Raw genomic sequence first — 26,375 nt, forward strand, 5'->3', positions numbered from 1 at the left:
AAGGTGTGGAGAACAGCTAGGACAAGGAGGTTGTGAAATTTGGACCTGGACATAATTTGGGAGAGGACACTGAGAACTGTTCAGGCAAAAGGACAGAAATGGAAGGAATGGCAGTGTGGTAAATGATTTACCACATAAGTGGTAAATTTACCACACAAATGATAAATGAGGAGCCCGCATTCTGGGACTGGGTGAACAAAGAGGTTGGCACAAGGAGTGGGCTGGGGAGGGGAATAAAACTAGAACCACTTGGACATAGGATACGTGAGCAACTGGAAGAGGAGCTAAGAACAAAAGTGTGGGAAACCAGATCAAATAGCTATTCCCATGGAAAGTTCCAGGCCTGAAATGGTGCGGCTCAGGGGCCATAAGTAGTGGGGAGGCCAGTGCTGGAAGTCTGTAAGAATGAAACTGGACTGAGCAGAAAAAGGAGAATGACACCTGACATGTGGAAGCTGGGACTGACTAGGTGAGAATAATGACACACAGACAAGGAGCAAGAACAGGAAAGGATAGAGCTGAGAAGGGATGAGACGAAAGCGGTTGCTTCTGGAGAAGTGGGCAAAAGCCTAGCACTATAATTTATGCACCAAGTAACCACTATAATTTAATCCTGTCCAGAACGTGAAGTAGGAGTTAAGATTTCTGAACTTATAAAATGCTTAGGTGCCTCATACTACTAAACCACGGAAGGAATGGCAACCTACTTGTTGCCAGTTGCAAAGTTAGTTCACGTTCCAGAGTTCAGTCGGAGGATACGAAGTCTGTGGTCCTGCAGAAGTCTATTGTAGGTATGAGTGTAGTGAAATGAAACTGGTATGTAGTTGTTTAAGTGATTGCACACAAATTCTGGTAAAAGAGCATTGTTAAGATCTTAAAGCTAGGAATTCACAAGCTATGCTTAAGTGAAGTCACACTTAAGTGACTTAATAAGCATCACCTTTGAGATCTGGAACAGATGCAGGGCTAGTTAGACTCTTCTTTCTCTCTGTGTCCTATGTCTCATTGGCTATATGCCTTCCAGTTGCAACAGAAGCGAGCAGGGGCAATACAGGGAAGTCTTGCTTGCCATATGACCTTAATCTTGATGCAGAACCAGGTCTGTTCTGTGCTCCTAAAAAGCAGCATGTGATCATGTAATTAAAGGCAGTTGTAACCTTAATTCTGGCAATGCCTGACTGGGAATCTTAGCTTTGCCACCTTCGTAGTGTTTTGTAACCTTAATAATATTTTTTTTTTCCAAATGTAAACTAATACACTGCTGTAGTAGATACCATTACCTTATGCATTTAGGCTCTCTTAAATAAACCAACAGATCGTGTCTGCTTGCAGTTTGATCTTTCAAGAAGATAAGCAACACAAGAAGAATGCTCAGAGAAAGAAATAATGGAATACATTTTATATGCTTAAAAACACATAGATAATTTCTTTAGAGCTTGATATAACAAACATACACCTAACATGATTTTAGGCTGTCATTAACTAGTGTATTTACTTGTGTGAACAGTTTGGAAGTGGTTGGATGAGAAGTTTCTTTCATGTGTGGTAGAGTTTGGTTTTCAATTTTATATCCAAGGTACATATGCTGTTGGGTTGTGCCTGTACGTATGCATAGAGAGGGGTAGAGAGAGGACAGATGTGTATGGCTGGCTTAGTGACACAGCTCATGATGACTGGGCAGCTGCTCTGGTCTCTGCTCAGTGTAGTATGAGCCTCTAGCTTTTGATTAGTGCATGTAGAGTTAATTTTTCACATGGCAGGAACATATTGTTGCTTTCTTCCTTTGGGATTTTTGCCCCATCTTTGTCCTTTTCCTCTTTTGTTCTTCTGTGAATGGAAAGGTTGTAGTTTTAATGCTGGCACTTGAATTCATCTCGAGCATGGTGGCTGTTGGTGTTCTCTCTCCCACTGCTTTATGCAACTAGCACAGTTTTTCTGCATCTGAAGATTTCCCTTCTCTAGCAGTCTTACTTCTCTTAGTACATACACTATCCAGTTTACTTAGTGACACCTTTTGCTCTTTTCTTGGCTTTTAATTGTTTCTGATGTCTTTTTTTTTTTCCCCCCCTCTTTAGTTAACAAACCTGAACTTGGCAAGTGGAGCTATAAGCAAGGGGAATGCAGCTGCCGCACAGAGCTACCGGTCGCCACTCAGCAAAAGAGGGTCATTGTGGGCTGTTCAGTCAGACACCCATATAGCTGACAAAAGATCTGTCTCTTCAGCAGTCAGGTAAGTTAAAATTGCTGCTCCAGCTTTTTGAAGAAGAATGCAATGCACTCAGGAGCTCATTAGTAATTTGTGTTTGGCTTCTTGCTCAGAAGATAACATCTAAAAGCCTAGTACTGGTTCTTCTCAGGACTATCCTAGAAACTAGGCCTATGAAAATAGAGATATGTTCCCAGAGCTGGCAGGTCCATGGTGAAATAAGGGCATGGATGTACGTGTAGAATGAAAGGGAAATGCCTGTTTCTCTTTGATCATTTCTCATCCCTGCATCTGTAAGTTTAGGTTTGCTGGTGTTGAGACATATATGCAGAATGCGAACTTATACCTGATACTGTAGAAATCTCCACTAAGGCCTCATCTCCCTGCTTTTTACTCAAATATCAAGTTTAGATTGTTCAAAGATAGAGCAGCATCTTGCAGTGTTTATAAGAGTTTCTTTTTCAGATGGCTTCTTTATGCTCTTTATTAATTTTGGACATTGGAATTTATATTTATGGGATATATTTATATATACTCATGGGACTCAGGGCAGAGGACTGTGATTCTGCAGGAAAATCATTCTTCCTGGGACTGAAAGAGCAGCAAGATTTACCCCAAGGATTCTGGATCCTGGAAGCTAGGAGCAAGGCAAGCTTGCTGCAGTAGACTAGGCTGAATACAGGCCCAGAACTGCTGGAGATTTGAGTTGTTCCTTTGCCACTTCAGTAAATATTATTTACTCCTTTGCCTAAGTCTTCATTTTTGTCTTTTAAAATAGAATAATGAGGCAGAGCTTCTCCAACACATGAGTTTAGGACTGGAAGGCACTGTATACATGAAAATACTGATTCTTGTCATTGGTGCCTGAATGCTACTGGAAAATGGAGAGAGGTGAGAGGCAGACACACAGTGCAGAAGGCATGTGACCTGAATGGTCATCCTTTCCCAAATAGGTCCTTCAATAGGAGGATTGGAATGGGATTTGGAAAGCTCAAGTGAAATTGTTCTTATTTCATCAGTCACTGCTTTTCATCCCGCTTAAGGAAGAGAAATGTGAGAAATGAATTCCTGGCCTGTTTCTGTTCCAGCACAATGTTTGCCTCTGGGGTTTAGAGTTATTGAGAGAGGTGGTGGTGAATCTGCTCTTGGAGCCCAGCCAGGCGAGCTGTTACCTAATCCAAATACAGAACCTATCTAACAGGTGTAAACTGCCTTCCCCTCCTACATAGCCTGAGAGAGCAGCAGACTGCAGGCTGTCCTAGAGCTTCCGTTCCTTTCTCAACTCTGCTTGCACCTCTGCATGGACTCACAGACATAGCTAGAAAAGGATTACTCACGAGCAAAATCTTCTGTTGCAGAACTCTGTAGAAGTCACTGTAATTACCATGTTGCTCTGAAACCATTTCAGTTATATGTTACCTGTAGATCTGAGAAGCCACCATTTAATGCCCAGAATTCCACTGTGAATGACTTCCAGGGCTGTGCCTCATCTAGCATTGTATGCATAGTTTAATGCCTTTAGAAATTCTTTTTTGTACAGCAATCCAAAAGTACTTCAGAATTGTCTGGCCACAGCTGGTATAAGATCCCATCTTCAAAACTTTTATGAACCATTTGGTCTTTCAGTACTTCAGTTGCTCTGTTTTTATCCTCAGAGCAAGAGAAAGATGTCTTAAGACCCTTTATTGAATTACTTTATCTTCATGGCTGCTTGTATCGAATGGCCATAATACTGGGAGTTAAAAGTTTTATGTAAATCTGGAAATGAAAAAAAGAGATTCTTGAGGCAGTGCTGGATTACTTGGGCTGTGAACTTTTATTTAATGAGAGAATTCCAAAAGGAATATCAAGGTCATGATATATGGAGATGGCTATCTTGTATTGTAAATGCCTTTTTTGCTACTTGATCTGTTACATTGGAGCAAGCAGTTCATAGAGGGTCATCTGATGGGTGTCAGCCTGTGCTCAGTGCTGGATGACTGTTTGAAGAAAAGCTTCCTGTTTTGTTCCATTAAGGTTCTGGTCTATCAGTTGTAGAATTCAGTAAGGATGGAAATGTTTTGTAAATGGGTCTCTTATCTGGCTTGCACTTGGCTCTAGTTCAAACATCTGCCTCTGAAACTAAGTCCTTACAGTTGTTGTATGGCTCTGTGGTAAATCTAAGCCATTTTAGTGCTGCTGAGGTTTGTTTGAAAATTTTGTTTTGATGCTTGCAATCTATAGGATTCAGGCTATTCTTACTGACAAATCTTCCTCCTCTCTAATTCCCGCTGTCCCAGTACTGACTTATCTTATTTCTCAAAATAAGTTCTCCCTTCTTTTGTTGAATTCTTTTGGCTGTGTGAGATGAGGTGCCAAATGAGTAGTCTGCTCGCCAAAAGGAAAAGGACATCTTGAGTTTGTAATATCCAGAACTCTTCTTTGTCTCTATATGTTAAATGTTTTTTTATAAATCTGCACTGCTGTGCCTTTTGAGATTTTTTTTTTTTCCCCACTTTCTATAAGCATTGGCACTGTTCCTACTCAAATGATGGTTTAGGCTTTCACTGTGCCCCAGACAAAGCAGCCTGCAGGGCTACACAAGAGGTGAGATGTTCCAGGTTGTACACGGGCTACTTCTGACTACCGTAACATGGCTGTCAGCCTCTGTCACATTTGCTGCAGCCCTGCCTTTGTTGCCCTCTGTAGCTCATGGAGGCTTTGCCAAATCTGTGCTCTCCTTCTTTAACCCTAGTCCTGTCTCAGTGCCCTATTTCAGTTCTATCTCAGCTTCTCGCTCTATCCATCAGGCAGGATTGTCACCCTTTCACATTCTGCTGTAAAGGCACTAAACGTGGTTACACGTTTTGTAGTAGAAGTATTTAAGATTCCCATATATAATTTTTATCACAATTTTAGTAACGTAATCTAAGGACAACAAATAAGAAAGTGAGTCCTCATTATCCAGTGAAACTAATTTCCAGTCACTGAAGCCAAGACCTTACTAGAACTGCTCTTGAAAAAGCATTCTCTTGAAAGCATTCTCAGTTGCATAATAAAGGTAAAAAAATCAGGTGTTTAAGAGAATGAAGCTTGTTGATTCAGAACCTAAACTGACTTCCGAGTACCTGTTGGCAAAGAGTTGCATAATCCCTAGTAGTGGGGGACAGTAGATGTTCCTAGAAGCTTCTGGCACTGGAATCTGCAGCTGCTGTGTCACTTTTTTTTTGAAAAAGACAGTGGATTTCTCCTCAAAGAATAACTTGGGCTCTGCAGGTCACTTAATATCCAAGACCTGGACCAAAGCTAGTGAGAAAGATTTCTTTCTAACTAGTACGGATTTCTGTGTTTTCAGTGGGCACCTTGGATTCAACAGCAGCCATCCTTGCTCAGGTTCATATTGTAGAACTCATATGGGCAGTCTGTTGAATTCAGCAGTGAAATGGTCTGTTTTCTCAGACCTCTGTTTCATTAGCTTCTTGTTCTTTCATAATATCTTTCTCAAACCTAAAGACAAGACCAACCTAGCTCTTCTAAAGTACTCAGCATATTTTTTCCTTGGATCTTCTGACAGATTTATCTAACTTGGTTAGGGGAGGCAGCCAAGCAAGCTTCCCTGTCATCAGTCAGAAGGTAGAATAGCAGTCCAAATTATACCAGACAGCCTGGGAGGGCTACTGCAGTCAGAAACAAGGGATTCTCCTCTTCTCATTGCTTGACATGCCCAAAACACTTCTTAGCTCATAATTTCAGCCAAGGTGCTCAGGTTCATCAAGAATTAATGTTTTATTGGCATGCTGTCTCATCTGGGTTAAAATGTATAAAACCAGACTTTTGCAATTTTCTGATCTAAGGGTTTGTAAATGTAATTTGCTCTGGTGTCATTCTCAGTAGTAGTAACAGCGGCAGCTGCTCAGGGCTTCATGGGCTGTGTGCACATACCTGCCATATGTCCAGGTTCCCAAACAGGCTCTGCCTTGTGTATTTTCATTTTTATTTTTCCATGCCTGGAGGTATCGAATGGGGTGGGAAACTAGAAGATGCCACCCAGACATTTGGCATCTCAGGCTTTCAAGAACCCCAAACAGTATGCCTCGTGTCTGGAAATTCTGGAAATACCTGATGTGCAGTAAGCCTGCAGGTTTTTTGAAGGAATCAGACTTCATGTCCATTCACAGTATTTACATAATAAGTGCTGCTGGGTCACATTGTATATATTTACTGTTCACGTACAAATCAACTGAACAATACGGGTGCAGGAAATCCAGTACCACTGAAAACGTTAGCTTCCTCTGCCTGTTCTAATAGCAAATATGTATTTATTTGTATCCCAAAAATTCTACACAGAAAAATGATTGTACGCTCCACTCTCCTGCACACCCCAGATCACAAGATAAGACTCCTGGTGCCACATCCCCTGACAATCTTACACTGTTTTTGCAGTCTCCCAAATCAGGACCTTCTTTTTAATCACTGGCTTTTCTTAGCCTCGGCAGGGTAGTGGATACTTTATATCCTCCTTCCCCACCTAGTCCCTACTACTGCTTCATGCCAGTTTCATTTACTGCCAGGGGTACATGTACTACATGTTCTAGGTTTCAGATGTTCTGCTCTGATCATACTAAGTATATAGCCTTTGGACTTGTGAGGATGTCGAAGAGCCTCTGATCTCTTTTGAGAGTTTGCCCTGTGCTGGTTTAAGTGGCTTCTCTATTTCCACTGAAACTTTGAGCTTTGCCAGAAAGACCCCAGACAACTATCACAGGCTAATTGTGGTTCACGGGTCTTGATCCTTTGTGTCAAAGGGACAGCCAGCTTGCTGCATTTGACATAAAGGGAAGGTGAAAGTGCCTTCATTCTTTCCTCAGTTTTTATTTTAAATTTTGGAGGTGTGGAATGTAAAATAAGAAATCAGGCTTGGACTGTGACTAGACAGGCTCTGAAGAGCTATGAGAAGAGTGATACTAGAATAGCCAAGAGATGTGCTAATGTGCAAGGTGATTCTTACCATGATGGAAGGGTGAGCTGTTGATGGGACACTCTTGCTTTTTTGCAAGACCCGTGAGCTAGGCCAGGGTGGGCTTAGCGTGGCAGAAGCAGCATGGACGTTGCAGTAGGGGCTGTGGGAAAGAGCTAACTACACATGGGCTTACAGCTAGAAGTAAGGAGGAGAGAATTCCCAGGGATCTTGGCAGCTAACACCAAGTTTTTATAAGAATAAATCTATTTCTCTTTGTTACATATGTGTTGCCTTGTAGTTCTGCATCTTAAGAGTTGATAGTGACTTTATTCTCTTCCAAATCGTTTGTTTCAAGCTCCCTGCAGTCTCTTGCAAGGTAGAGGCTGCCTGACCACTGTCCTGTGCCTCACTTGCCAAGTGGTCAGAGCCTATTTGTTTGCACAGCATCTGAGTGCAAGCTAACTTGGAGACTGTGCTGCACTGATGCCTCTGGAGGAAATGAAGGGAGAAAGCAGCAGGCACTGAGGGCTACACAATAGACCTTCAGTTCGGTTTGAACAAACTGCGTTGACCTTAACACCTCCCTAGCTAAGCAGCACAGAAGTGCCAGAGCAGCAGCAGAGCAACAGCAATGAGTCCAGCTCTGTGCTAGCATAGCCACATGTCTGTTCCTTTCTCCTCATACCACTTGTCCTCTTCTCTTTTCCTCTTTACCTTAATGCCTAAATTAATTCAATTTCTTTATTTGAGGTCAAGGAGTAATTGAGGGTGGGTACAGTGATTTTTCCATGACTGATCCCCTGTCTGCATCTCCTTGGCAGCTCTGTCATGCTGATTCTGCCTGCGGTCCTTGAGAAGCACCATTTCTGAGAGCTCCGAATTTGGGGTTTGGTCTATTATTATTGCTTTCTGCTCAGAGGAGGTTTGAGGAGGGTGGGCAAAGAATAGAAGTACTGTCTGGGTAGCTGTAAGTTCTTGCAACTCATCCTGTCTCTAGTTTGTGCGTGTTCTTCCTCTACCCATGCATATTTGTGCCTGTAATAGCTTTCCCCTGCCCCGGCAACCTCTTTTTTTTTTTTTTTTTTTTTTTTTTTTTTTTCCCCCACACACATCCCAGGGTCACCAGTGACAACTTGTTAACTGTGAAAGTGAATTGGCTGACTTAAACTTCAGAAATACATGGCTTGCCTTGTATTTTTTTTTCTATATATATTTTAGTCACACTAAAGAAACTTGTGATGGCAGGTCCAATTACTCTCCATCCTGCTTGGAAATCGCCCTGAGCCTCAGCACCATGGGTTGGCACAGTCCTGAAGGATCCCTGCTTCCCACAGCTAGGCCTTGGCTCTGTCTGTCTGGAGCCTCCGGGAGAGGAAAGGCGGAAAGCTCGTGACTTGCCCAGACAGCCTGAGGCCTGGCCCTGCAGCCTCGGCTCCCCAGACACTGTTGAGTCGGACTTGGCTGGCAGCCGCCGTGCTGTTACTTTTCCGAGGTAATAAGTGAGATTAATCGCAGGACCCTTTCCAGAGGCGAAGGGGGTTTGGGCCGTGTGCAGGGAGAGCGCAGGAGCCAGTGCTGGGGCTGTGAGCCGGAGGCGAGAGCTGGGGCCTTGCAGCAGGGCAGAGTGGGGCACTAGCGGACTTGTGCGAGTGTGGCCTCTCTGCTCAGCTACTTCTGGGAGGCCTTGCTGGAGCTGCAGCCTGGGGCCTCCCATGGACTGGCTCTAGGTGAGCACAGGGGGCACAATGTCTGCGTTACCTGTGTCTGCTGGCCTTGGGCAATTACGGTTTTTGCAAATAGCTCTCAAAATTTGAGGTGGGCAGGTTTCTCTGACTGCGTGAGTTCCTTTCAGAGAAGATATGAGGATCTTTCCCATTATTCCCAGCAAGCAGCCCATGTTGGTAGGTGGAGGGGAGTGACAGGGGTTTCATACCTTCCCCCAAGCCAATGCTGTGTAATGGTTTTGGGTTTTCTCGCTTCAGCTGCCTCCACAAACTGACCTTACCCTAATATAAACATAGGATTTGCTATCCTGGACTGGGCTGCTAATCTGTCTAGTTCTCCCACTCTGTGCTTTGGAGCAACTACCACCACCATCTTCAGTAGAAGCACAGAGAACATTCTGATGGGCACAGTGAAATTCCCTGTCTGGGGGGGGAAGCTTGCTTCTACCCTCCAGCTGTTAACAGCTGGCTTGTAGTTCTCAGTACTTTCTGTTCTACATAGTCTAGTGTGCATGTTGTTGCTAATTGTATATTTTTACTTTCTGGAAAAACTGTAGTCTCATTGAGCTGTAGCAGTGAGTTCCACAGGTGAATTACATATTATGCAAAAGTTTCCTTTTTTATTTTTTTTCCCCAAATTTGCCAAAAGTCTCTGCACCCTTATTACATGAAGGCAGACAGAAATGCTTGATTTATTTTCTGCACTATTTATTCTCTATGTTTCTATCATCTCCCTTCTTATTTGTCTCTCCTAAACTAAACAGTCCCAAGTTCTAAGTTCTAAATGGAAATCTTCCCAGCCCTCTAATAATTGTCTGGCTGTCTTTATAGAGACGACAAGAAATGAAAACAGTACATCAAGTAGGAGTAAAACATTGGTTTTATGTAAGTAACACTATTGTATCTTTATTTTCTAACTCATAACGTACATATACTAATATCTTGCTGGCTTCTGACCATGCTAAACACTGAATTTTTTATTAATATGTAGTTGTTTTTCTTTGATTATTGCAGTAAATGTAAAACTGAGCAACAGGTACAGGCAGTTCATGCTGATACCATTCTTGTTTTTCTTCTTTTTTTTTTTTTTTTCTCTCCTTCCTCACCAGTGAACTCTCCTCTTCCTGCTTTCATCTGCCACCAGTGGATTTTGTTGGCTGTGATGCAAGTCACATGCTGTTGTCTGTTCTAATAAGCATCTAATTCAATATAGAACAAGTTGAAATCTTTTAGTGTCTTGCACTACTTGACTCATAACCTCCCCCCAGCCATCCCTGATCTTAGATCTCTTTGAAATGTCCTCTGTGGGTTCTAGATATTTCATGTTGCGAGGTAACCCACAGATCTCCCTTTCCTCTGCATTTATTTAAACCTCCCACCCACCATTAAAATAGTTGCTTTCCAGAGTGTTCAGTGCTTTCCAGGTATTCAGAGGGTTAATGTGGCCATAGCTCTCACTTCAGTAGCTCTCATGGGGGAGGTCGACTCTGCTGCTTACAGCCTTCTAGGAATGATGGGACCGCTGTAGTCTGGTGCTCTGTGGCGGCAGCTCTGGCCACAGCAGCCTTTCTCTCTAGAGGAGTTCTGAAAGGGTTACAAGGGAGCCTTGGCTGTTTCTTTGAGCTATTTGGAAAGGACGGGCCTCAGACAGCTTGGCAGGAACCTGGGGCCCTGTTTTTTTCCAGCCCAACCCTTCCTTCTGCATGGAGCTGTCAGGGAATCCCACGAATGTCTGGTTTCTCCCCTTTCCTAATTTTTTTAGCAATCTTTTTATCCATCCCTGGCTCTTCCACACACAGGGACCTCAAGTTTTGTCCATTGATTGGTCTTGCAGGTAGTGAGGTAGAAATGAAAGCCGTGCTACTGTGCCATAGCTGTTGGAATTAGTTCACAGTTGTGCAGCTGAGAAGGGCATTGGGAAGTTTCCCAGAAGAGCGTCCTTTCTGGCATTGATCTTAGGGCAGGTCCATCTGGCCTAAGAACAGAGGGATTGAATGGGCCCATCTTTGAACTGTGCTATTCCTGTGGGTCACAGTGAGGCACTTTGAAATCTCAGAGCTGCATGTTCTGTATCCTCCCTACCAGACGAACAACAGAATGCTGCTTTGTAAAAATGGAAATCCCCTTTGCAAGCCAGGCTTATGAAGGACAAGACAGGTTAGCAACCTTTCCTTCATGTGCCTCATGCTCTCCAGGGCTGTCCTGAAGATGAACTCATTGTGAATATTTTTGAGATTTCCAGGTCTGCCCTATACCTTTTCACTTCAAGAAAATGGAGGTGTCTGGAGGGTAGTGTTAGAAAGGAAGTTTGGTTACTGGTGAGAGCAAAGGTCTTGAACAGCTGTGTTGAAGACATTAGTGGTGTACAGCTGACAAAAAGAAATTGAATTAGGATTATCTTGCTATCTCGGTAAGCCTGTCAGATGTTGGGAACAGGGTGTGATCTGAGATCCATGTGGAAAGCCTTTTCAGAAGGCAGCCCTCGTGGGGCAGTCCCTGGACAACTCTCTGAAGTCAGCAGCCAAAGGGCCTGGAGTCAAGCTCAGATGAGTTAAGGGTTTCAGTGACCAAGTATGAATGCCAGAGCAGGAGGCAGCAAAATGGGCCAAAGGATTTTCCTTCCTGCTAGGCTTTGTTTTGGGGCTACCTTCCATTGTACAGTGAAGTTTCCACCACCAATGCATGTTCACATTTTCCATCCAGCTCAAGGTCATGCTTTAGCTTGGCTTGCTCAGGATGAACATGGTGCTCTTTCTGGTGTTTTATCCTGTGATATAAATGGGAATTCCCTGCCAAAAGTACAAAGAAACCCCTGTCCTATCCCTGAAAGTGTTAGTCAGCCTTTCCTGTGAAGATCCTGCTTTGTCACCTAATTTTCCCCACCCTTCAGACTGGGGGAGTTTTGTAGCTGACACAGCGAGTTTGTGAATTGTATGCTGTTGGCTCTATGACAGCCTGTTATTCTCCAGGGCTTCTCTGGGCTGCAGGTATCAAGCAGCAGCTGTTTGTGAGCCATGCAGGGCTCCAGTGTTTAACAAAAACCTCTTTTAAAAAAGGGCGAGGGGAAAAAAAGCATAAAAATGTCAGGAAGTATTTCAGCTTCCCAATGCATGTGGTGACAGCTTTGCTTGGTGATCCTGTTCACTAGCTCATAGGTTTTTGAAGTGTACATATATTGTGTAATCTGAAGAAGATGGGGCAGCCAGAACTCCACTGTGGAATGCCAGCTTTTTGTTTAGGGAATAGTGTGAATTACAATAATGATTAACATTCGTGGTTAGTAGTACTTTCTTAGCCTTTACCCAACACTGTATACTATCAGCCAGTGAGTAGTTTGACCAAAATGCTCTGGGTAAGAGGACTTGGTTGGTAATAGCAAGAAAGCATTTTGGTGGCTGAAGAAAGCCAGCTATTGGATTCTCCAGAACCAGTGCCAATTACAAAGATTTTTAAGTGCAGTCTTAAAGGTAGGCTCTGCAGTGTCAGGATGGAAATATCAATGTATCCAGTGTCATTTATCATGAGCAGTTACTTCTAGGGTTTCATTCTGTAACAATAGTTGAAAGATCGATATGATCTTTAAAAAAAAAAGGGGGGGGGGCAAAAAAGCTAGGTAGTGCTTAAAGATACCACAGTTTCCAGACACACTCCTGTTGCACTCACTGAACTTTTATTAACATTTCTCATCCAATTACTGTCCGCAGCACACCAGGTGGGGAGAGGCCAAGGCAGCCTGGCTGATCCAAATCTACTGAAAACTGGCCCTGAGACAGCAACCTTTAGTAAAAGGAATTTCAAAGTGAGAGCGCCTTATCAAAGACACTGTTTATGTTCCAGCTGCTGGTATCCATGATGTTGCATGGCTTCTTTGCCTGAATTTCAGATTGCATCTGGCTCAGTAAATGTCTTCCACTGCCCTTTCTATCTTTCTGCTATCTGGCACATGGGACTTGACCGAAAAGTTACTCGAAGATTGTTATCTGGCAGTGCTGCACATGCTACTTGGCAGCTGTCTGTCAGGGATGCTTAGCCTGGGCAAGAGTCACCCTTTGGAGCAAAAGGGCTGTGGCTTATGTGGTCTTAACCTTTTGTATGCATAAAGAATTCTTTATTTGCTTGTTGCTGAAAAAAGGTAATTGTAATGTTCTCTGTGTGAATGTAGCCAAGTTGGGCTGTGAATGTCTTCAGTGTTGAAAATTGAGTTTTCTTCAAAATTCAGCTAGAAAACTTTCAGTTTGGTAGACTATGCAAAGAGGAGGAGGAAACCTCAAGTCTAGACCATCTGTTTCTTTTTTGATATTGGGATAAAGATGCTGATGAGTAAAGAGGTGTCAGCTTCTCTTCACTTAGCATTTTGAAAAGCTGCAGGTGCTGAGACTTGAAATTGAGTAAGTTTAAGAATTTTGTTTCTTGTTGCTGGTGACTGAATGTGGATCTGCAAGGAGGTAACAGTCATACCAGCAAAGGCTTGCCATTCCTAGAAACTGTTTCAACTTTCAGATCCACGTCTATTTTTACAACTAATACAGCATTTTCAGGGATTTTTCTTTTGAGATTTTAGCCACAGAACAGCATAAATGGAATAATATTCTTTGTATTAGTCAGAAGCTCAGGTTTGACACCTATTTTGGTCTTTTACGGTACTGATGAATAAGTATCTAGGATTTATGGCTTCTATCACTTATAAACAATAATTCTGAATTTCAAATCAGAACTTTCCAGTACTCGTTAAAGACAACATACTGCTTACAGTGTAGTGACTTCTACTTCCCATGGCTGTTTCCTAAAAGATATCAAACTGTGATGTTAGAAAAAACTTGAAATAACTCTTTCTAAAGAGTGTTCTGTTCAATATATTTCTGATCTCAGCTCCACTAGAAGACACTTGGGTGTCAGATTCTTTGGCAGCCTCATGATGCTAAAGACTTTGGCTTCTCTGTAAATATCTTCTGAAGGATGATAATTTGAACAGCAGTTAAAGGCTTTCCAACTCAGGCAGTCAACACGGCAAAGAGAACACAGTCTCATCTGCTGTGAAGGAATCAACAAGGAAAACAGTGTATGTGGAAGATCTAAGCACAGGCTCTTGAAACTCTCAGAGAGAGCCTCAAAAGTGATTCTTCAGAGACTTTGCTGTTCTTAAGAAGAGGTGCGTTGATAAACACATCTCTTTCTAATAAAGAACTGCATATAATATCTCCAGTATATTCTCCAAGAGAGTGAGATTTTGGTTCCTACTGAGAGTGATCCCCCTAGCCTTCTATTTTCAAAATTCCTTACCAAAAAAAAAAAAAGACAGAGTTTAGAGCTTATCCCTTATGAACAGTTCCAACAAAGGCTGCCTATTAAGATTTTTTGGAACAGCTGCCTTTCATAGAGTTTGGTTTTGAATATTGAGAACTTGCTAATCTTTATTCAAATTTGAAAACCCTCAAGAAGGAGCTGTGTTTTAATGTGGGATTAATTGAATTAAAAATCCACAGGAACAATAACTTTCTCTGTTATCTATTAAAGTTCACAAATATTTTAAATTTTTATTTTAATTTATATAAATAAATGCATATAATACATTGGACGGGGGCCAGAATGGAGCCCCCATAATCCAGGGGGAAATGGTTAGTGACCTGCTGCACCACTTAGACATTCACAAGTCTATGGGGCCTGATGAGATCCACCCAAGAGTACTGAAGGAACTGGCAGATGTGCTCACCAAGCCCCTTTCCATCATTTACCAGCAGTCCTGGCTAACTGGGGAGGTCCCAGTTGACTGGAGATTAGCAAATGTGAGGCCCATCTACAAGAAGGGCCGGAAGGAGGACCCGGGGAACTACAGGCCTGTCAGCCTGACCTTGGTACCGGGAAAGCTGATGGAGCAGATCATCCTGAGTGCCATCACACGGCATGTAGAGGATAACCAAGGGATTAAGCCCAGCCAGCATGGGTTCAGGAAAGGCAGGTCCTGCTTGACCAACCTGATCTCCTTCTACAACAAGGTGACCCGCCTAGTGGATGAAGGGAAGGCTGTGGATGTTGTCTACCTAGACTTCAGTAAAGCCTTTGACATGGTTTCCCACAGCATTCTCCTGGAGAAACTGGCTGCTCATGGCTTGGATGGGTGTACTCTTTGCTGGGTAAAGAACTGGCTGGATGGCCGGGCCCAAAGAGTGGTGGTGAATGGAGTTTACTCCAGTTGGCAGCCGGTCACAAGCAGTGTTCCCCAGGGCTCTGTGTTGGGGCCAGTTCTGTTTAATATCTTTATCAATGATCTGGACGAAGGGATCGAGTGCACCCTCAGTAAGTTTGCAGATGACACCAAGTTGTGTGGGAGTGTTGATCTGCTTGAGGGTAGGAAGGCTCTGCAGAAGGATCTGGACAGGCTGGATCAATGGGCTGGGGCCAATTGTATGGGGTTCAACAAGGCTAAGTGTCAGGTCCTGCACTTGGGCCACAGCAACCCCATGCAACGCTACAGGCTTGGGGAAGAGTGGCTGGAAAGCTGCCAGGCAGAAAAGGACCTGGGGGTGTTGGTTGACAGCTGGCTGAATGTGAGCCAGCAGTGTGCCCAGGTGGCCAAGAAAGCCAATGGCATCCTGGCTTGTATCAGAAATAGCGTGGCCAGCAGGACTAGGGAAGTGATCGTGCCCCTGTACTCAGCGCTGGTGAGGCCGTACCTCGAATACTGTGTTCAGTTTTGGGCCCCTTGCTACAAGAGAGACATTGAGGTGCTGGAGCGTGTCCAGAGAAGGGCAACGAAGCTGGTGAAGGGTCTGGAGCAGAAGTCTTATGAGGAGCGGCTGAGGGAACTGGGGTTGTTTAGCCTGGAGAAAAGGAGGCTGAGGGGAGACCTTATTGCTCTCTACAACTACCTGAAAGGAGGTTGTAGAGAGGTGGGGGTCGGTCTCTTCTCCCAAGTAACAAGTGATAGGACGAGAGGAAATGGCCTCAAGTTGCGCCAGGGGAGGTTTAGACTGGATATTAGGCAATTTTACTTCACCGAAAGGGTTGTCAAGCATTGGAACAGGCTGCCCAGGGAAGTGGTTGAGTCGCCATCCCTGGAGGTATTTAAAGGACGTTTGGATGAGGTGCTTAGGGACATGGTTTAGTGGTGGTCTTGGTAGTGTTAGGTTTATGGTTGGACTCGATGATCTTAAAGGTCTTTTCCAACCTATACGATTCTGTGATTCTGTGTGAAAATTAAACTTAACGGGTACTGGTAAAATAATTTTGAAAGCCCAGTTTTAATAATCGGATTATTCTGGTATATTTCAAGAAACTTGGATCCAATCCATTTTTAGTCATTTAAATATTTTGTCCTTCTCTTCAGGACATTGTTTGCATAACAGATTTTGTTTTGTTCGAAGGTTAGAGTCATGTTTTCATTTGTTTCTGCAATTCCACTTTCCTGCTGCTGATGCTAACCCAAATGATTTAAATACGAATGTATCCTCTACTATCTGTGTAAAGAGAATGCACGAATTTCTAGGTTGTTCTGAGGCACAGGGGACAGAATATGATTCATGTAGTGCAGTGGTTTTCTTTATTGGTATTTTCTAAATAGAACAAATTCTTTGTTAACATATTATGACCTCTAAAGCATTGCAGAACCTGAATATGTGAGTGTAGACATTAGGCCTGTATTACTGAGGAGCGTTTCTGTGAAAGGAAAGAGAACTGTGGTGCTGGACATTTTGTTGTTTGCATGTCTCACTCTGAAATTATCTAAATTCCTGATACCATGTAACTTCATAGATTGTGAATTGTTCTGCTTGTTGCTACAGAATGCATGGTTGTTTGCATCTTGTTTATCAAAATCTCACTCTGGTGTTTATGGTCTTTATGGTGTATATTGTTAGGTAGCAAAACCAGGTAACAACTGCTCTTGTTATTTACTTTCATTTTTTTCTCTAATGTCTGTTATTTGCCTTTATGTGAGAGCTTGCTTACTGTCTTATACTGCAACTAGTCTCTAGAGAGCCATAAACACAGTACACAACATGAAGGTTAACATCTTTGTAAATGTTACTATGTTCAGCTCAAGCTATCTGGAGGCCATGTTTAGACTCTTATTTGTCTTTAGTACAGACTAATTTTCTGTGAAATGTACCGGTTGTGGCCTTTGTGAGAAAAGTCTACTCTATTTAGAACACTTGCTGAAACATCACAGAAGGCATCCAGTATAAAGAAGTGGCATATAATGGAGATTTCTTGATTGGACACTGGACGCTGTTGTTATTGTCCTCTCTTGATGTGCCTTATCTATGCTAGGAGGAGACTCTTGAAAGGACATTATACCACTAAGTGGCTGGGATATTTTAGTCTGTCCTTATAAGGGTTTAGCATCTGCAGCTGCATCTTTGATCTCCTCATGCTTAGCATTACATGCAATCACTTGGTGAAATTCCTGAGGTAGTGATTCCATGGTTCCCATCTGTGTTCCTGAGTCTGGGAGCTTCTGACTAATTATACAATTTTCTCTGTACGCTGTAGGAAACAATTCCTTTGGCTCTAGAAAAAGGGATTGGGTTGGACTGGAATATAGGATTGCATAACTTTTTTTCATCTTTAACCACAAATTCCTATGAAAGCTATTGCACTTCCTCTGAAGATACCTGCTCTTGGCTTTTGGTTTCCAGAGTCATTATAAATATTCAACACACATATACAGTCCAGAAGACCTAGAAATTTGAAAGGCCTACTCAAAATCAGTCATTAAGGAATCAAGCAAAGTTGCATCCCTAAGGAAACAGCACCATCCCTAGATTTCTATTCTCAAACCCCGAGGGGAAAAGATGGCTATCTTTTGATAGCCATCTAAAAAGATGACCAGCAGAGCTGGTACAACTGCATCATAGATTCTTCTGTCCACACTGGAGGAGGAAACATCACAAATATGGGTGCCTGTTCAAATGGGCAGAATCTAAAAGCTTTTTTCTAGGTGCTGCAAATAAAACCAGTGTTTACAGTCTCTACCTCCTACCCTGCAGTTGTAGGCAGAGGCAGAAATCTCATGTAAAAGACTTCAAGCTCTAGGTGATTCAGGTAAGTTTTGTGCAACTTGAGCATCTTTTGCAGACAGGGTCTGACAGAGAGGGATCTTTCAACAAATCCTAGACAAGTCTGGGAACTGCCTTTTAGAGTGTGCCAGCTCTTTGTACTATACAATATAATTATCTGAACATCCTTTTACTCATCTTCCTGTAATGACAGACTTTGTCTGTCATCAGATTTAGCAGTTTCTTGGAGAAAGATATCATCGACCCAGTTTACTGAGGTAAGCCTGGGCCTTTTCTGTAGTTTCAGAGGTGTAATCACAAATTCCCTGTTCTCTGTGCTTAATTGTGGTCTGTCAGCTGGCCTGCTTGGTCAGCACGTGCGTTGCTGCCTGCTGGGGAAACAGGGAGACAACTGAGTGATTTGGGGCTCTCCCACAATTTTCCACTCCACCACCTGCTTTGGAAGTGGCTGTAGAACTGCCAAACATGCTGAAGTGGTTAAGTGTACCAGCTCCTAAAGAAGCTGAAGGGGAGGAGTGGTTCTTGCCTGATGGGTTTTCAAAGGGAGCTGAGACTTTGAAGTTCTGTTTTAGCAGCTGCCAGGTATGCTGCCTCAGCCCTGTGTAGCACTTCTGCCCCCAGCCTTCATGCGCTGCATTCTTCTTTATAGTGCCAGGATGGAGAGAGGGACATAAAAGAAAAGTAATGAAACCAAGAGTGTGGGCATTAGCAATAGTGTTGCTTTATTATATTTTACCCTTTGAGTTTTATTGCCTTGTGCCACGTGTCGGTGAAGCACCTTGCACTTGCTTGGGCCTATTAGAGTAATGAATTTATTTCACCTCTGTTTTCTTTGCCTTTCTAATTACTGCTTCCTCACCTCTCTTCTGCTTTATGTCCCTTCCCAAAATAATCATAGTAATTTTAATCTTTTGTTCTGTAATGGCCACATAAAATAGGCAGAGATTTACATCCATTATGCCCCAGAACTCCTTGCTGAGACTAGAGGGACCAGATCATCTTTCCAATAAGGAAAGAGAGAGGCAGAGAAGTGTGGTGGCTAAACCAAGGCTTCATGTAAAGCCTCTGTTAAAGCAGGAACAGACACCACTCACTGCTGTATCTGCTGGAGGCAGTTAGCTGGGAGCTTCCCCTTTACTCACTTAGCTCTTCTCTGTCAGACAAGATGCTGTTACTCAGTTCATTCCACTGAATATTGAACTTCTTCATGGTAATGTGAACTCTGTGATTTTTCTTGTTGAAACATTGGGTTGCTGGAAATGCTGCAGGCTGAGCTCTGTTTTCAGGCAAAAAGGTAGATAGATCCCAATAGGAGGTGGGAATTTATGGAACAACATTAGGAGTAGAATGGGGACTGTATTCTGTATAGCTTAAAACAAAAGACCAGCAAGGAGGCCAAAATTGTCATAAACTGGAATAGTCTCTTCTGGCAAGGCGACATGCTTCTGTGGTATTAATCCTTGGAGGACAAAGTGCCAAAAAATGGGGAGATTCTTGCTCTGCAGTACTTGAAGAGCTTGCTTTTCCAGGTGAGGTTTATAAAAATAAAAGTCTTTCCACTCTTTTCTTGCAGTTCTTTATAATCCAGTCCTGGTACATCATGACCAGTTTCTGGAGACAATAGAGGGGGACAGATGCATAGGAAGTTTTGGGAAGGAGGTGCACTGGTTTTTTTTGTTCCAGTGCTGGCTATAGATTTTTCTAAAATATTTTCTCTTTCCGTATTAAAAATTGATAACATGTAATTCAAAACTGAACCTGCCATTCTGTTCTGAAGTTATTTTTTAGTCTGCATTTTAGCTATCAACAAAATACAGCAAATTTGTTTGAAAAATAACCTTGTGGATTTTTAGGGCAGAATTCTTTTCTGAAAAGTAGTTTTCTGCAAGTATCTTTGGAGGATTCTTAGAAGGAACACTACGGACCTTGAAAACTTCTGTCAGTTTTAGCTTGAGAAGAGCATTGCTAGGAATTTGTGCTGTCTTGGTTGAAATAAGCACTTCCAGAAAGTATCTTCCATTACCTCTAAGGAAGCCAGGTGACCAGTGGAGTGCAGGAAAAATAGCACTTCCCTTTTACAGTACAAATACAGTGTTGTGTGGCCATCATGAGGCTTGCAGGGATTCCAAAAAAGCTAGCTGTAAAACAGCCAGCACCCCAACCCTCGGATTGCTTTGGTGCCAGTGTGCCATGCTGCTCTTAGGATGGCTGAAAGCCTGTATGTCATGGTTTGTGTGTAGTATTTATCTGTGGTCTGTGTATCAGTAGCCTTCCCCCCCGCAATGTATGTGATAGGATGGTCTTGTCTATGCAGCATATACATTTACTGGGTCAGCTTCTGCAATAGGTATAACTCATACTAGTATTCTCTCTTTGTGTATCTGAGCATATTCCACCCCACCCCCTGATTATATTTTATGTAATCACTTTGTTATAGACTTTAGAAATTATGTGCTGACACAGACACAATCATCTCTTCCTATTCTTTCTCTAACCCGTTGTTAAAGGTTCAGGGAGCCACAGGAGGTGAGTTGATCTTTGTACAGGAGGTGGAGGTAAAATATTTTCTCCCTTAACTCCAGCATAACAAAACTGCAAAAGGGACCTGAGGAGGAAAAATGTTCTGTTTACCAGGTGGGAGGTCACTCTCAAATCCAGTCTATTTCTTGTCATACCTTGTTACCTTATCTAAATCCACTTGAGGGACAAGGAGAGCAGAAACTACGCACGGAATCAAGTTTATAACATGTGGAAGGTAAGAATGCTAGAGATGTGTCTTTGGCCAGCATATAAGTGCCATCAGGCTTAGGGGACTGTGTAAGTCTATTGTCTTTTTATTGGGAAACTCCTTTACCTTCATTACATTGGAGCTAGGTTGATAAATTTCAGTTGTTTGAGGGAAAAGGTCTCTTGAGGACCTTTACTCTGCCCTTGTATCAATGCTTGGGGAATTATCCAAAACCAAGAAACTGTTAACCACAAGCATACAGCCTCACAGCAAGGACCCAGAGAAGTGACCTTTAGTTCTTGTTTTGTATTTTTTTTCTTATTTTACTGTATTTCAGCAGCTAGATGTTATACAGCTTTAGTTGTGTTACTGAATGGTAGCAGCAGATGCATCTTGCTGGTGCCATGCTGCTGTGCTACCTCTTTTACCTGGAGCATTTCTCCTAATATGACTGTGGCCCAGCTAGCTTTCAGGTGACGCTTTCCACAGTCCCTGATTAGGTGAATTTGTACATCTTTGCTCTGGAAGCGCAGGACAGATTCTGGCCTTCCCTTTAGGTATATAGATTACAAATGTAGAAGTGTTGCTTCTTTTGTGAAGTTCTGTTATCTGCTTATAATTCTTGGCCTTGAAATTTATAGGCATGATGTCAGGGAACCCCATACTTCAGCATGCTTCGTCCCCATAGGTAGACCATCTAAGCTGTCAGATTTATCAAGTCTTCTCTAAGAGGCACTCATCAGAGGGTCCTCCTCTACTGCATAACAAGATGATAGGTGTACTGGATGTCAAGCAAAGTTGATTGCTTTTATGAACTTCAGTGCAGATTTTGTGGAATCTAGAGGCTTGTCATGTTCTTTAGAGGTTTCTTTGTGTACTCGATATTTAATATTTAGACAGCAGAACACCTGAAGTTAGGAGCATGAGACATCTCTACTCCATGGTCATATGGCACAACTAAAAAAGTTGTTTGGGCCTCGAGTGGTAGAGACCTGGACAGCACAACCTTGGAGGAACCCTTAAGGCCCTGTAGTGTAACGCCATTCTGTGCTAATGTCTTTTGGGAGGCTGATGGTGGCAGGGGCATTTAGCTCTGGGCAGGGGCAGAGTGCTTTGAGTACTCTTCCCCCATCTCATGAATCCTAACCCTACAAAACTCAACAGCCTGTCTTTTGTTTGTTTGTTTATTCTTCTCAAGTGCTCTAGATTTCACCAGTTTAGCCCAACTGTAACTTTTCACTTGCCTCTTGGGACTTGAACAAGGGGCCTGAGCTGCTTTCTTCGTTCCCCATTCTCTTATTCAGTGGGATCTTGCAGCTGCTTGCTTGAGCACATATAGCAAAGAGCACTACACTCTGGGAAAGCCTACGCAGGAGGAAACTTAATGGAAAATATTAAGGAGAAAAAAATGTGTTTGATGGACTTTTAATATAAAAAGGCGGGGGGGGAGAAAAGAAAAGGGGTAGAGGGAGATTTATTCACTGTAATAGGAACCAAATGTTGGCTGGGACAGCAGCTGCACTCTCACTCTTTCCCTGTAAACTGTGTGAGCGGCTTTTCAAAGGAGGCATTAGAGGGTGCAGGGCTAACTTACTGGTCCTGACTTAACCCTTGCCTCTCTGGAGAGAGGTAGGGAATATGGGTTTCCAGGAGAGATTAGTGACTTTAATTACAGACCTAGTCATAAGCATATTCTAGACAGATAGCGGTGCCCATTTACTGTTTTCATCCTCGTGGGCTACTGCTGCTATGCACCCATAAAATGCAAAATCTGCTTGGATGAAGCACTAAAAAAATACATGGCTAGGAATAAATAGAGCCCATCAGTCTTTTCCAGTTTGGTTTTCAATAGACTTGCCTACATTGATAAAGGAAAAGTAGAAGAATGTCAGTACAAGTCATGTTTTGTGTTGATCCACTTAATCCATGCTAGGATTTTGCAGTGGAACCTCTGCAGCAAGGAATACCTCTCCCATCTCTGTAAGTGGTGCAGTATTGCATCTAAGTTTCTGGTACTTTGAATTCTGTGGAGTGTGTATATACACCCCAGAAACTCTGCCTGGACTAGGACAAGTGATCAAATTTAAGATAGCACTTGACACTTTGTCTAAGTATGAATGACGTTATCTTAATAAAAGCGGAGCTAGACAGTAAGTACAGTGAGGTAACTTCACTCAGAATCCACCTGCTCTGTCTGAACTTCATTAATTAATACTTTAAAAGTGTGTGTGTGGCAATTGCCTGAACTGTGTCAGGTCACCATGTCAGATTTAAGCAGATTATCTTCCCCAAGACTTCCTTATGAGAACAAAACGATACTAGGTTTCTGTGTTAGTCTTATTGTATGTATGTCTTGCTGTTAAAATATTTTTGCAGGCTCTGACTGTGTTTGCAGGTGTGGAAGTATGTGCAGGAAGCATGAAGCCAGAACCACCTTCCACTCAGTAAAGCTCACCCCTACGTTTGCACTAATTGAGGGTAGAAAGGCTATGTGATTTTGTTAATCCAGATCACATGGAGGAGATATGCTCAGTTGCCTTCATTGCTTCTCCAGTGACCTGATGAGCCACAATAGGATGAAGGCATTGAACTTTACAGCCAGCTGGCTGTTAGTTTTCTTCTTGATTTAGCCTTTCTACTAGTGAATTTCAAAGCTGCCATGTGTAAAGAGAAGAAAACAATAGTGGTGTTTACCTACCAAGTACTCCCCAGATCAGAGAAACTGACAGTATTTTGTAACTGGCATGGAGCCAAGGATCTTACTAGGGGCCCAACAAAAATTGGCTCCACTGAAGAGTAAATATTTCATTTCATTTGCTAAGACTGGCAAGTTTAGTGCTCCTGAAAGTAAGAGGTTGATAATGCCAGCTAAATCCAGGAATAGTTGAGGTAGATTAGGCCTTGCCTGCAGAGGTTTTCCAGTGCTCCATAATCTCACCCTGCCCTTCCCCTGCTAGACTGTCACAAGGCTGTTTTGATGCACCTCATTTCTAACCTGCTACACTCATGACCTTGCCTGTATATGGAGACGCAGGACCTAAAATGCACTTAATTCCTGATCTGCAGCAGAACTGAGTAGGTACTACATTGCCTTTGTTATAAAAAAATATTTTTGTTCCAAACCCCAGGTTTCTCAATGGCAGGGAAATAGCAGGAATAATTTTCAGAAGCCAGGGAGCAGGAAATAAATTATACAGCAGCATATACCAGAAAAGAAGGAAGCCCGTGAACTTTGATAGTACTTGTAGAATAAAGTGAAGGAGCAAGAAGGCAGTGGGCTTTCCCTATATAGCTATTGTGCATACACATCTGGAATAATGTGCTCAGTTTTGAGCACTTGCCTAGCCCCAAATACTGATAAAGTGGAAAAAGTTCAGAGACAAGCAATATACAATCAAAGGCCAGAAGGGACTGAATTGAGGGAAAAGATGAAGGGAGTTACGTGTGCCAAAGCTGGCTAAGCTCGAAGGATGCATGGCTCTAGTAGTGAAGGTTTAGACCTGAAATAAGAGGAAGGTCATGCAATAAAACAGAGAAAGTATAAGTTTAATTGGGAATCTCGGGGAAAATTCTTGACACTGAATGTGTATCTGCCTGTGGAGTTATGCAGCTGAGAGTGCGATACATGGACTCCTCCAGCCACTGAAACATGTGCTAATCCCGCACCACAAGGAGAAGAGTTGGATGCTTTTGCTCACATCTTTGTTTTTGAATAAAATTCTTGTAACAACATCAACTCTCTCAGTTGAAAGAGGGAATTGTGAGAATAGCAGAGGGTGACTCGTGACATTTGCTAGTAATTATGCACATTAAAATGTCCTGGGATGCTTGAATTGTGCCTCTGGTAGCTATTACAGTTAACCTGTGAATGGATCTGGAAATTGCAGTTAAATCCACAGAACTTTTCATGTTCTTTGCCTAAACCAACTCAGTCCCAAGGCTTTTCACATGGTCCTTGTATGTCTTCTGTTGTCTCATGGCACAAAGATACTGATGGTAAGAGCCTCTTGTGTAGGTAAAAGTAGCTTGAGCTGCTGGGAAAGTGGGGAGCTGAAGAACTAAGGCTGAAACTATTACAAGATGCCTGCATCTGTGCCTCATCACTAAGAAATGAAAGTTTGATGGTCTGAGACAGAAACTCTCCTACATCTCTGCAACACCTTCACCATGGGAGATTGTATTTGTTGCTTTGAACTGGATTTGAACCCAAAATGCAGTTCCACAAGTTTATTGTGCCAATGCAGCCTTGACAGGCTGCTCATTAACTTTAAAAGCTTTTCCTTGGCTTCTCTTGTAGAGCTCAAAAGCAGATTGCAGGCCAGGTGATGGCATCCTCCTTTTATACAGGCCAGCTGCTTCCTGCCCCTTCCCTGTCTTCAAGTACCTGCACTGTGGCGAGTTCTGGACAGCTCCCTGTGCCTCAGAAGATCTCCAAAGTCCCAGGCAGAGCTCTTTTAGGAATATTAAAAATGCTTGTTCGCCCCTGTTTTTTTTGAAAACTACCTTTCTTTACCTTTGTAACATAGCTGCTGCTGCTGCATGTTTTAGGGGCTTGCATGTTCTAGCAATCAGCACTACAGACCATGCTAAAATGCAGACTCTTGCTGACTAAACTGCACCAAAGTCACTCTTTCATAGACACTCCTGATAACAGCAGAGGCCAGGAGCAAACCATTCTCAAAGACTTGTTGCTCTGTTTTTCAATTCTTAATTTATTGCTTTTGAAGCTGAGGGGAGGGAAAAAGGGAGAAAAGACAAAGAAAGGCCTTGAGGCAAGCAGCGCTGTGAGAGGCCCGACAGTCCTGCATCCCAGCCAGGCCCCCAGCGTCCTGGGCTTTGTCCCACTATGTTTATCATTGCTCCATAGCCAGCCCCAATCTAGGGCCTATTGTTAGGGATGGAAGAAGCATGTAGTGTGCCAAAGAAAATGTTCTGCGTTTTTTCTAAGTGCCTGAACATAAGTCAGCAGGATGCTGGGAGCTGCCACACTAGACAGAATCATTAGTTACTATGCCAACTACTTTCTAGCAGCTGGTGCCCACCAAGGCTTTGTACTGAAAGCTTCCTGGACTTGTCATACCACCTGAATGCCCTGTGGGAAAGAAACTGCTGCCCAAGATTTTCTTGCATTCCATGGCAAGGTGGGAGCACTGATTTATAAATGCACTGGGTTCCCTTATTGCCAGCAATGGCCCTTGTTCATCCTGAAGTCCAGCCTTTACAGGAAAGGATGCAAAATACTTTCATTGTCAGCTTGTTTCTTCATTTAAAAGGAGGATAATTCTTTTCTCAGTTTGCTAGACCTCCAGCTATACTGCCTCCTGCTGTGATCCTATCAGTTCTCACAAACTAAGCAGGGTTAAACATGCACGAATATTCTTCAAGAATGCTGAAACTTCATTTTCACAAGTAATTTGAGCCTAGTTTGCATTGGCTTTGAATGGGATGTAGGCACTTTTCAAATGTTTCAAAAGTGCCTGCTTAATAAGTGATATACAGGGAACACTAGTATAATTCATGAATTGGTATTGTTGCCTGCTACACAGGAGCTGGTATCAAACAAGTGGCCAGCTGTGCCATTGGAAGAAGGCTTCAGTTGAAATATAAATGAAAGCCCTATGTGTAATATTTATGATACTTTAAAAATCCTTAAATGTTTTTTGGGAACATTGGAAGCTTTAAACCCAATTTATATCCTAATTATGCATTAAGAAATTATATTCTGAATCCCTCCTACTCCTGCATTGCCCTCCCCTCCCCTGAT

The 26,375-nt window shown here is 42.8% G+C and overlaps 1 protein-coding gene across 3 annotated transcripts in view; it reads left to right on the top strand.

Annotated features, from left to right (window-relative positions):
* Positions 1-26,375, top strand: part of TTLL5 (tubulin tyrosine ligase like 5) — a 145,060-nt gene that overhangs the window by 85,963 nt on the left and 32,722 nt on the right. For 2 of the 3 annotated variants that reach the window (XM_075503279.1, XM_075503280.1), the window contains exon 30: positions 2,076-2,230. In XM_075503279.1, the coding sequence (XP_075359394.1) occupies positions 2,076-2,230 (155 nt within the window). Of the gene's footprint in view, positions 1-2,075; positions 2,231-7,966; positions 8,113-9,700; positions 9,755-26,375 lie in introns of all 3 variants that reach the window. The other variant, XR_012775944.1, reaches the window with a different exon arrangement.

This window comes from Mycteria americana, chromosome 5, assembly GCF_035582795.1.
Source record: "Mycteria americana isolate JAX WOST 10 ecotype Jacksonville Zoo and Gardens chromosome 5, USCA_MyAme_1.0, whole genome shotgun sequence".
Classification (NCBI taxonomy): domain Eukaryota; kingdom Metazoa; phylum Chordata; class Aves; order Ciconiiformes; family Ciconiidae; genus Mycteria; species Mycteria americana.